The sequence below is a fragment of the Xenopus laevis genome, chromosome 8L, assembly GCF_017654675.1.
Source record: "Xenopus laevis strain J_2021 chromosome 8L, Xenopus_laevis_v10.1, whole genome shotgun sequence".
In the NCBI taxonomy this organism is placed as follows: domain Eukaryota; kingdom Metazoa; phylum Chordata; class Amphibia; order Anura; family Pipidae; genus Xenopus; species Xenopus laevis.
In genome coordinates, this window is record NC_054385.1 from 13,324,331 (window position 1) to 13,336,829 (window position 12,499).

The 12,499-nt window shown below is 42.2% G+C and overlaps 1 protein-coding gene across 1 annotated transcript in view; it reads right to left on the minus strand.

The window, feature by feature from the left end:
- The window catches only part of LOC108704800 (inter-alpha-trypsin inhibitor heavy chain H6), a 37,777-nt gene extending 25,620 nt beyond the window's left edge, over positions 1–12,157 (minus strand). Inside the window, exons 1-3 of the mRNA XM_041573169.1 lie at positions 12,021–12,157; positions 8,669–8,704; positions 1,486–1,640 (exon numbers count right to left, since the gene is read on the minus strand). Coding sequence (XP_041429103.1) covers positions 1,486–1,640; positions 8,669–8,704; positions 12,021–12,122 — 293 coding nt within the window. The 5' untranslated portion in view covers positions 12,123–12,157. The remainder of the gene's footprint in view (positions 1–1,485; positions 1,641–8,668; positions 8,705–12,020) is intronic.
- Positions 12,158–12,499: the final 342 nt, after the last annotated feature.

Below are 12,499 nucleotides of genomic sequence, written 5' to 3' on the forward strand. Positions count from 1 at the left end.
GCTGTTTGCAATACACTATCCAACTTGTCCTGGGCACCTTCGGCACATAAAAAAAACAAACCATGAATGATATTGCCTCGGGTTTCTCTGATGCTCTTCTCCAATAATGATGGAGGTCAGCACATGACAATAACTAAAATATAAATCTTTACATATCCCAGGGAATCAGGCTGCCAATCTATTAATGGCACTGCAGACCTCCGAAGCAGCCAGAACTGAATTTGGGATGAGAGCCCTGGTCAGTCTTAAACATTAAATCTTGGCCAGAAGTTCGATGCCTGTCCCGGCCAAACAAGCACTTCTACCACATTCCAGCAGCGAAAGAATTGCCCGTGAATTAATCGCTGTTAATGTCTTTCTAATTAAAATAACATCGTCATAATTCAAGCCAATTCAACAAGAAATTGCTGTCCCAGTTCTATAAAGTTCCCACAACCTCTAACGAAGTTACCTTTTTTTTATATAGTTTGTTAAAAACAAATTTAACATTGAAATGGCACATATTAGGTTCTGATTGTAAAATACAGTTTTTTTCCCCACTAATCAAATGTTATATATAATTTAAAGAGATCGGATTTGTATTGCAAGCTGTGGAACCAAAGGGGTCCCCAAAATTTTTTTACACAAAAGCTACTTGCAAATGTAAAAAGAGTTGGAGAACAATACAAGCATCCAAAACTTTCCTGTAGGTGCCAAATAAGGGCTGCGATTGGCTATTTGGTAGCCCCGTGTGGACGGGCAACCTACAGGAGGCTCTGTTTGGCAGCACACCTGATTTTTATGCAACCAAAACTTGCCTCCCCGTCAGGAATGGAAAAATAAGCATTTGCTATGAGTCTATTACTGTGCATTATAGTTTGACCAATGAACACAGAATCCCAGCCATATTTATCTATGCCAATGATCCCCAGCCAGTGGTTTGTGAGCAACATGTTGCTCACCAACCCCTTTGGTGTTGTTCCCAGTGGCCTCAAAGCAGATGCTTACTTATGAATTCCAGCCTTTAAGGCAAGTTTTGGTTGCATAAAAACCAGGTGTACTGCCAAACAGAGGCTCCTGTAGGCTACCACTCCATATAGGGGCTACCAAACAGCCAATCACAACCCTTATTTGTTAACCCCATGCTTTTGTATTGCTCCCAAACACTTTATATTTGAATGTGGCTCATGTATGTAAAAAAGTTAGGGGACCCCTGATCTAGATGAATGGCAGACTACCTTCTATCTAAATATCTGACTGATACCAGGAAAAAAGAGAGACCTCAGCTGAGGCTGAAGGTTGATCCTATTACTAGAAACTCATAGCAAAACAAACAGCAAACTTTCAAGGAGCTACTGAGAAGCACAAGAATAAACCTTGTGTCATGAGCACAGATGTTGACAGTTGCTAGTGGCAATTTTATTGCATTACAGGACTATTTCTGTCCTTCATAACACAATGTCTTGTCACAAATCACGTCAGTAAATCTTCTTTTGAGTGACTTACATTGAGAAGTTTGATATGAACGCTGAGTCCGGAAGGTCCAAATCAAAGATGGCTTCCTTGGCTTCAGAATGAGTGTTGACCATAACGCTTTGCACCACTGTTAAGGCATAGCGGGACACTATGGTTGACTTAATGTGGAGACCGTTGACTGTCAGCTGAAAGAAATGAAACACATTAGTAAGGTTAAACACAATATGTCAATATGAGGACACTATAATATAATTATAATATATATGTATATTCAATGTCCATCAGCTGCACACCCAGATAGAGTCCTGACGCGGGTGGGGTACCCAGTGTCGGACTGGGACTCCAGGGGCCCACCCAGAAACCTTAAACCAGGGGCCCACCATAAAACCTTAGACCAGGGGCCCACTCTCAATACTAATATTCTTCATCTCCTGAATCAACCTCTATTCTCCTAGTCTGCTCTCTTTATACTATAATCAATTATTCCATCTATTTAGCCTCTTTGTTCTCATAGAAATAGGGAATGGCCATGTAATAAGCCAAACCTTTAGCAGCATGAGGGCCCACTGACACCTGGGCCCACCGGGAGTTTTCCTGGTATCCTGGTGGGCCAGTCCGACACTGGGGGTACCTGTGGATAACCCACTATAACCTGCGGTACCCTGCGTGTTGCAGGTAGAAGTTTCGGGATCGGGTATAGATGCGGGTAAGCTGTTCTCCAGGTTTGCGGGACGCGGTTCTGGGTCTTCACTTTTTTTCTGATCACGCCTACTTCCAATGATGTTACTTCCAGTTTACAATGACAGCACTTCGTGTTTCTTGATGGTCAGCAGGTCGCGGATCGGGTTGCGGATAAGGTACTTGTGGGTCGGGTAGGGGGTCCAAGCAGGCAAGTATGCGGGTTGCGGATATATATAATTTTAATTTGCCCTTGTTTAGAGTATACCGTATATCCATATGCCGTCTTTGCCCCTGAAGCACAAAGAATATATTTGCTTTTGCCTGTCACCTGGCTCCTTGGGACAACGTTTCAAGTGATTGAGAAACAAGTGATGTGGGTAGGGAAGAGACCTTGAAATAAGCTTTCTTTGACTGGGCATCTGTTAAAGCTTTCAGACGCTATTACTACTAATAGCGGAATAAGAGAAGTAGGAAGTATTAAATCAGCTTCCCACCTTCACTGAGACTCTGTTGTCTAGTATTCAGGTTTATTAAAGGCACTTTGTTATTCCTCGCACGCACCTATAACACTCCCCCTGGGGGTGTCAAGTCACCAAAAGTGAGTCGCTTTGGGTGTTAAGATCAAACACACAGATTGGTGTTGCAACACCCTGGTGACTACACTGAATATTCATAATATTGCGCTAGGTTCTGTTATTTGTTTTCTTTCCATAGCCTGTGGCGCTGATCTATAATTTAATCTTGATTCAGTGATCCAGTGGAGGAACAAGATCGGCAAAGTCAAAAATTTGGAGGGTTTACTTTACTTTTTCTTGCAAATGTTTTTTTTTTGCAAATTTTTAACTTTGATATATGCTTTGGCTGTTAGTTTGTGCAACATCTTGTGCCCACCTTGAAGATCTGAAACCAAACTGTGCCGTCACCTCTCACTATAAATCCAAACACAAGCAATCCGGTAGCTCTCATTCTGGAAGAGCAGAATCCGGCCAACAGTTTTTCCTATGGGCACCGTTCCATTCTCTGATGGAACTAGGGCAAGCTTCCAAGCTCATAACTGTATTATTTGCACAACATGTATCTTACTGAGATTGAAGTTGCTGGTGTTTACTACAACATTAGTAGCTTACATTAGATTGGTCATGACCTGGCACTTGTTCACCTTTAAATTAACTTTTAGTATGATGTAGAGAGGTTTTTGACTTATTTAGCTTTTTATTCAGCAGCTCTCCAGTTTGCAACTTCAGCAATCTGGTTGCTAGGATCCAAATTACCCTAGCAACCATGAATTGATTTGAATAAGAGACAGGAATATGAATAGGAGAGGCCTGAAAAGAAAGACAAGTAATCAAAAGTAGCAATAACTATAACTTTGTATCCTTACAGAACATTTGTTTTTTAGATGGGGTCAGTGACCCCCAGTGGCGTAACTATAGAGGAAGCAGACCCCGCAGTCGCATGGGGGCCCGTGGAAAAGGGGGGGGGCTGGACTGCGGGGTCTGCTTTCTCTATCGCCCTCTTCCCCAGCCGTTCTCTTACCTGCGTCGGGGAAGAGAGTGGGCAGAGTCTGGACAGGGTCTGGTGGGAAGTGGCTGGGGCATGGGTGGGAAGTGGGCGGGGCATGCATGGGAATTGGGTGGGGCATGGTCAGGAAGTGGAAAGATGGGGATTGGAGTGCGCTGGGCCCTCTTGAAGATTTTTTGGCAAGGAGGATGGGCGCACTCTAGTTACACCACTGGTGACTCCCGTTTGAAAGCTGGAAAGAAGAAGAAGGCAAATCATTTAAAAACTATAAAAAAGAAATAATTAAGACCAATCGAAAAGTTGCTTAGAACGGACCATTTTAAAACATACTAAAAGTTAACTTAAAGGTGAACCACCCCTTTAATGGGTGCCCATGGCCTACCTCCACCAGTCGGAGGTTCCAGGCATCAACCTCACCAGTAACGAGTTCTAATTATCCTATTAATTATAGGAGGACATGGATGCCCCAGAGGGTGATGCCTATCTGGAGACATCTCATCTGGATGGAAATGTCATTATTTATTTTTTAGCAAGGGAATACGTGCAATCATCTGTGAACATTACCCAATTCCATATCATTAAAGGAACGACTAGAACCCTGCCACTAGTTCCCCTTTAAGTTTAATTACCGGCATCGGTTCTGGGATGGGCAACAGAACTATAACTGGGACATTTACTCCCAACAGGCAGTAACCATGGGCTTGTTGTGTCAACATCCTCTCCACCTCGCAATACCGCCCATGCTTTCTCCCCGTAGAACGAGGAAGGGGTCAAACAATCAGAGGTACCTTTTCTTTATAACATTTATACATCTTATTCACAATGGAGCAAGTATCACATTCACATTACAGGCACACTGAGAAATTTGGAAAATGTTCCCGGATTACTTTTTTTTCTGTTTTTTTTTTTAATTAATAAAAAGGTCACAACTGTATTTCTTGATTTTATCCCTGAAATATGAAGATTGGAGACTTGTTGTTGGACTTCTTGAGCAGCCCTATAACTGCTGGAGTCTGATATAAGAAAAGTAGGACCGACCTCAGTAGTAAAGACCATATCTGGCCACACCGTGAAAAATATGCTTCGTGTGGATACAGATAATATCTTATATCCTCCATTATAAACTGTGGATTATAATGTACCATCCTCTGTACTACATGCTGTACTGTAGAAACATAATGATGAGAGTTAAGGTGGCCATAGACGTTATAATTACACTACAATTCTTTTCAGGACAGATTAGTTTCAACACACACACACATGTAGAGCTGAATGGTCAGATATACAGATAGAAACAATAGAATTCTACCTGTATCTGACCATTTAGCACTAAAAATGTCCGATGTTTGGGTGCCTTCAAAGGTGCCGATCAAAATTTTGGCCGGCGGGATCAACGAGTCGGTATCCAAGTCTTCTGCCGATATTAGTCGACTCGTCTCCCACCATACACACAGAGAATATCGTATGAACAATTTTTCATACGATATTATCTGTGCATTTATGGCCACCTTTAGATACTTAAATAACTGTGAATGCTCAAAATATACTCCTGAACTATAAACTGGCTGGGCGTGTGAAACTATAACACTCGTCACTATATTTATTCACCTGTCTCGCTGTAGGTTCCTGTCCATCTCCTCCGCTCCTCTCAGAACCACCATCCAAACCTACTGCCAACTCTTGTCTTACACCTTTCTGTTTTGCTGCTCCTTACCTCTGGAATTCCATCCCTGAATTCCATTCCTGAATTCCATCCCTGAATTCCATTCCTGAATTCCATCCCTGAATTCCTCTGTAATGAACACTCTCTCCATCTCTTCAAGACAAAAACATCTACTAATTCTACCTTTTGGAGCACTAGAACATTATTTAGTCTAGTCCTGGCACTTAAGGGCCAATGGACAAACTTTTTGCCCTCCAATCTGTGCCTGTATGTTACCCACACAATTAGACTGTAAGCTCTACAGGGCAGGAACCTCCTATCTACTGTGTCGCTTACTTCAACACTTGGGGTGGGGGTTATTTATCAAAGTTCGAGTTGATTTTTACCGGAAAATATTGAGTTTTCTAGGAATTCAAATTTTAGGGTTAAAATTAGATTGATTATACTCGAATCTGTAAATAACTCGAACCCGAAAATACTCCAGCTACAACCTGTCAAGGTCACATAAAAGTCAATGGCAGAGGTCCTTTAACCATTTAAAGAGATTTGTAGCCTTTATGATATTGTGGGGCCGGATTTACTTAGCGAGCACCCCACTGCTTTTTGTCACCCTGGTCCCCTAATTTTTAATTGGTCTTGATTATTTAATTTCTATCGTTTCTGAATTATTTGCTTTCTGACTTTTTCCAGCTTTCAAATGGTAGTCACCGACCCCATCTAAAAAAAACCAAATGCTCTGTAAGGTTAAAAATGAATTGTTTTTGCTACTTTTTATTACTCATCTTTCTAATCAGCCGCTCTCCTATTCATATGTCAGTCTCTTATTCTAATCAGTGCATGGTTTCTAGGGTAATTTGGACCCTAGCAACCACATGGCTGAAATTGCAAACTGGAGAGCTGCTGAATAAAAAGCGAAATAACTCAAAAACCACAAAGAATAAAAAATGAAAACCAATTGCAAATTGTCTCAGAATATCACTCTCTATGTCATACTAAAAGCAAACTCAAAGGTGAACAACCCCTTTAACTCTTTTCATTTTCTTTAAGGGTAAGGGCACACGCTAAGATTCGGGGAGATTTAGTGGCCCGGCTACAAATTGCCTCTTCTTCGGGTGACTAATCTCCCTGAAAAGCCTTCCCGCTGGCTAGAATCGAAATCGCTGGCGGGATAACACTCAGAGCGCTCGTCTTCCGAAGTTGCCTCATGAGGAAACTTCGGGCGACTTCTGAAAACGAAGCGCTCCAAGTACCATTCTGCTGTCGATTTAGATTCTAGCCGGCAGGAAGGCTTTTCGGGGAGATTAGTCGCCCGCAGAAGAGGCAATTTGTAGTCGGGCCACTAAATCTCCCCGAAATTAGCGTGTGCCCTTACCCTTAAACTGGGCTTTTTAGCATTTTTCCTTAGCTGCCCTGCGGGGTGTTCTTAAAACACCAGACTAAAAACATTCTCCTGCCCAGAGCCGCTCCACACTGCTACATCAATCAGTGACACTGTCTTGTTCCAATTTATGCATCATCTGTACATCTGTATACCATATGCTTGGCACCGTCACCCCCGGAAATGTCCAACAAACAGACACGCCAGAACACCATCTAAGTAAAGTATTTATTAATGGAGAATGAAAGGCAGAGCAGGGACTGTGTTTCATTCCAGCCCAGTACTTACTACAAATTACAAGTTGTTGGTATAATTATTATTATAAATTAGTATAAAGACACCCTAGCAGTGAACAAGAGGAATGCTATGCAAATTAATACTTCTTATTGTCTTATCTACAAAGACAAACAATGTAGATTAAAACTAACCTTTATGGTTGGGATTCTATACAATGTAATAACAAGAGTAACTAAAGGGGTTGATCACCTTTAAATTAACTTTTAGTATGATGATATTCTGCGACAATTTGCAATTGGTTTTAATTTTTTATTATTTGTGGTTTTTGAGTTATTTAGCTTTTTCATTCAGCAGCTCTCCAGTTTGCAATTTCAGCAATGTGGTTGCTTGGGTCCAAATTACCCTAGTAACCCCGTACTGATTTGAATAAGAAACTGGAATATGAATAGGAGAGGGCCTGAATAGAATCATTTGTAATAAAAAGTTGCAAACTTGTAGCCTTACAGAGCATTTGGTTTTTAGATGGGTTTCAGTGACCACCCCTCCATTGGAAAGCTGGAAAAAGACGGCAAATAATTAAAAAACTATTAAAATAAAATGAAGGCCAATTGAAATGTTGCTTAGAATTAACCATTCTATAACATAAAAAAAGTTAATTTACAAAGCTGGGGCAAGGGGCTACGTGGGAAAAAAATGGGTGTACAGATGCCTGTCTTTTCATCCTTTACCTTATGGGTTGCACCTAGAGGCAAAACTCTTTCAGCCTCTAGAATAGATAAAAAACAGAATTGCACCCCATTCTGAATAAAGAGCTGCCAGTGTTCTGCAGTGCTATACTCATGAGGAGGGCAGTTGGTGGGCAGTAGTTATGTGCGGGTTGGGTGAAACCCGACCCAAACCTGCCCTTTACCAAACCACCCCTGACCGACTTCCTGCTTCCATTTTAAGGCCCGCCCCTTGCGGGGCAAGAGGTGCGTGTTTTTTAAAAAGTCAAGCAGGAAGTCGGAAGCTGGCAGTTCCGGGTGGCGAGAGAAGCAAGAAGAGCTCAACCCAGACAAATGGACCTGCACCACCCTCAAATGGAGGTGCGGGGTTGGCCCGAACCTGCAGTTCACTAGTAGGCAGCCAGGGTCGGACTGGGACGGCGGGAACCAGGAAAAACCTGGTGGGCCCCCAGCCCTTGTGGGCCCCACTGACCCAGTCCTACTATTGGCACTGCCCCTCTGACCTCTCTCCTGGTTGTGGCCACGAACAGGAAAAAAAGTAAGCGCAGTGGAGCCGGAGGGAGGTTGCAACAGAGAGCCTGGCCAATGCTTTTTTTGCCTGCCGGGGGGCCCGGGGGCGGTGTGAGGGCCTGAAACAGCAGCCTTGGGCCCCCCAGTCCGACCCTGTAGCTAGCATGTCATTCTAAGACACAGCTTATAGAGTGGCATAAGGTGCAGAAAAGGCCTGTATTTGTATCCTGCAATAGGCAGTTACAGTTGCACAACATGATCACCTTGCAACTTTGCTGCATTCATGTGCAATGAGCACAACCATGGTCACAGACAAAATGCACTGCGCATTAACACTAAGTGGTACAGTCTGGCCATTGGAAAGCTCCTTTTGGAGCAATGTGATGAATGCTGCAAGGCTCTTGTAACCATAGGATCTATAGGATTGGTTGCAAAGGTGCAGAATTTGGTTCTGGGGCCACTGTGCAAGAAAACCAAAGCATTTTGCCAGTTGCTTACCTCACTATGGGCTTTTCTTATTTGCCGCTTGTGTCTCTGCAAAGAAAAGAAAACATTTGTAATGAATAAATGGGACACAAACTTAGCAGCATGGGGACTTTTGGGGCCCAACCCCATGGGTTAAGAATCCCTATATTTTCACAATTAATAACGACATGCAGAGAAGGACTGGGGGTAGTGGCCTGGTGCCCCCCTGCACATTATTTAGTCTGTGATTGGGCGGAAAGGTCAGGAAGCAGCTTAGATAAGAAGTGGCTGTCGGGAGGGGGTTTGGGCCGGCAGGACCCACTGTGGTCCAGTCCAAACTTGATGACATGCATGACCCCCAAGGCTTCCCACAGTTTATGCCTCGGTTTGTAAGCCTGGTGACACTAGACTTATGAACCATATAAAGTTATTAAAGGGATACGGTCATGGGAAAACATGTTTTTTCCAAAACACATCAGATAATAGTGCTGCTCCAGCAAAATTCTGCACTGAAATCCAATTCTCAAAAGATTTTTTTAAATTCAATTTTGAAATCTGACATGGGGCTAGACATATTATCAGTTTCCCAGCTGCCCCAGTCATGTGACTTATGCCTGCACTTTAGGATGGAACTACTTTCTGGTAGGCTGTTATTACTCCTACTTAATATAACTGAATCAGTCTCAGTGGGACTTGGCTTTTACTATTGAGTGTTGTTTTTAGATCTACCAGGCAGCTGTTATCTTGTGTAAGGGAGCTGCTATCTGGTTACCTTCCCATTGTTCTGTTGTTAAGCTGCTGGGGGGGGGGTGATATCACTCCAACTTGCAGTACAGCAGTAAAGAGTGATTGAAGTTTATCAGAGCACAAGTCGCATGACTGGGGGCAGCTGGGAAACTGACAATATGTCTAGCCCCAGGTCAGATTTCAAAACTAAAAAATTTGAAAAATGGATTTCAGTGCAGAATGATAAAGGCCTGGGGTGCAGCACCCAGGAAGGGAGCAGGTCTGGATAGGCGGGGCCCAATCAATATGCAGCCAAAACCACCAATCTATGGGGCAGGTTAGAAAATCCCTTTGGGAAAAGACTGCATTGGCAAGTTGATACATTCTTCTCCCAACAAGTGTCCTATGACCCCGCATTATAGTCTGGTTAAACTATCAGATCTTCCATCTTTTACCCAGAATTTAAAATGTAACATTGTAACATAAGGCTTAAGGTTAAACAAACACCAAATATGCAAGGAAAGAAGTTTCCCCCTAGCGAGTCGTTGATTTAGTATAACCATCGCCCTATTTCTTAATCCAAAAGCCTTGGAAGCCTGTATAAGCAGAAGATGGGGATTCTCACCAGTGTTGAGCGAAAGCAGAGCTGTTCCGCTGCAGAATATTGGCCCTTTAAGAGATATTTAAGTCCTCCAGCATTTCTAGGCTCTCCATAAACCCAATACTATGACATTACTATTTGCAATGTTTTCTCTGCACTTTGCTTCACATCAAAGGGGCGGTTCGCCTTTAAATAAACTGTTCATATATATGTAAGTCAGGCCACACTGGGCGTTTTGGGGAGACGCCTTCGCCAAATGCCTTCCCTCACTCTGCACCGGCTAAAATGAAGAAACGCCGGCGCTAATCACACGCGGCGATTCGTTTTCCGAAGTCGCCCAAAGTTTCCTCGTGAGGCAACTTCAGACGACCCTTATAGAATGGCTAATTCTAAGCAACTTTTCATTTTAAATTTTTTCCAGTTTTTGAATTATTTGCCTTCTTCTTCGGACTCTTTCCAGCTTTCAAATGGAGGTCACTGACCCCATCAGAAAATGCTCTGTAAGGCTACAAATGTATTGTTATTGCTACTTTTTATTACTCATCTTTATATTCAGACCCTCTCCTATTCAAATCAGTGCATGGTTGCTATGGTAATTTGGACCCGAGCAATCAGATGGCTGAAACCGCAAACTGAAGAGCTGCTGAATAAAAAGCTAAATAACTCAAAAACCACAAATAATAAAAAATGAAAATCTATTGCAAATTGTATCAGAATATCCCTCTCTACGTCATACTAAAAGCAAACTCAAAGGAGAACAACCCCTTTAACCCTTTTCATTTTCTTTACAACTGGGATTTTTAGCCTTTTCGTCTTTCCATTCAACTCCTTTCCTATACCACGTCCAGACTCTTCTTCAAATCAGTGCATGGTTGCTAGGGTAATTTGGACCCTAGCAACCAGATTGCTGAAATTGCAAACTAAATAGTTGCTGAACAAAGACTAAAAATTACTCAAAATCACAAATAATAAAAAACGGAAACCAGAGTATCATGCTCTACATCATTCTAAAATTTAATTTAAAGATAAACTCAAAAAGTGTATATAAACATACTCCCATGGACATGTGAACATTCCTTTTTACTATTTGAATAAAATGCATTAAAAGGCAAAATAGGGGTAGTAGACCATGTAAATGTTCAAGGCTCATTAATGCACATACGAGCTGGGTTCTGACTCCAATTTGCACTTTCTGCAATCTGGTTGCTATGGTCCAAATTCCCCTAGCAACTATGCATTGATTTGAACAAGAGACTGGAATATGAATAGGAGAGGGTCTGAATAGAAAGATGAGCACTAGCAATAAATCTGTAGCTTTACAGAGCAGTTGTGTTTTAGATGGGGGTCAGTGAGCCCCATTCGAAAGGCGGAAAGAGTCAGAAGAAGGCAAATAATGAAAAAACCAATAAAAAAAAATAAAATAAAGAATATCAATTAAAAAGTTGTTTGTGAAGATTCTCATCCATGCAGGTCATGGTATATTTGTAGAAATAAGTAAAATCAGCTGGACTTGCTGTGTTTTTTTCCTTGAAGATGTTTCACCAGTAGTGATGGGCGAATAAATTCACGAATTTGTGGCAAATCTCATCCAAAAATTTTGTCCGCGCATCTGAAAAGTCACTCGCGTCAAAATCGTCACGCGTTAACACTATTCGGACGCCCATTGACTGTAACGACAGCGTCAAATTTGCCGCAAGCGACTTTTCAGACTGGCGTCCAAAATTGGATGCGGGTGTCAGTTTTCAAGTTTCATGATTTTTTCGCAAACGTTTCGCGGGAAATTCGCTGGATTTTTCACCCCTTACGATTCACCAGTCATCCAACTGGCTTTCTAAATTCAGACTAGTTTGTAATAATAATAATAATAATAATAATAATAAGTTATTCTGAATCGAGAAAGGCAGTTGGATGACTGGTGAAAGGTCTTCAAGGAAAAAACACAACACAAGTCCAGACTTATTTCTACAGATATAATTGAAAAGTCGCTTACTTAAAGTTAACTTAAAGGTGAACCACCCTTTTAATGAATGCATGCCTTTAATAGAGAGACAAACTCACCTGTAGGTAGGGACGGGCACAGCTCAGGTCTGTAATAAATAGGAGAAGAAGCAGGAGCAGCCCGTTGTTTCTTGCTATGTTCTCCATGCCTGCTGCTGCCATGATGAGCCTGTGCTGTGGATACCCCTAAAGGAAGGATCTGCTCTTTCCCTTCACTTTTCCCTTACACAAAGTAGAGGACTTTTTTTTTCTTTTGGGTGTTAAGGTCTATAAAAGATGCATTCATTCCTTTACAAGCCATGATTGTCCAGATGAGTTAGGCTCGGGACTCTTAACTGGAGACAAGCCAACTTCTTCAGTAACTTCACCCCCCCCTCCTCCTTCTCCGAATGAAACAAAAATATTTTGAAGTTCAACCCAGTTTCTGAAGTGTGTCAATAGCTCTTTAAGGCAAGTCAAATGCAGTGCAAGGAATGAAAACAACAGGCAGGAGCCGGCCAGCAGAGACCTCTGTGCCTTCCTCTACGGTTACAGCTCAG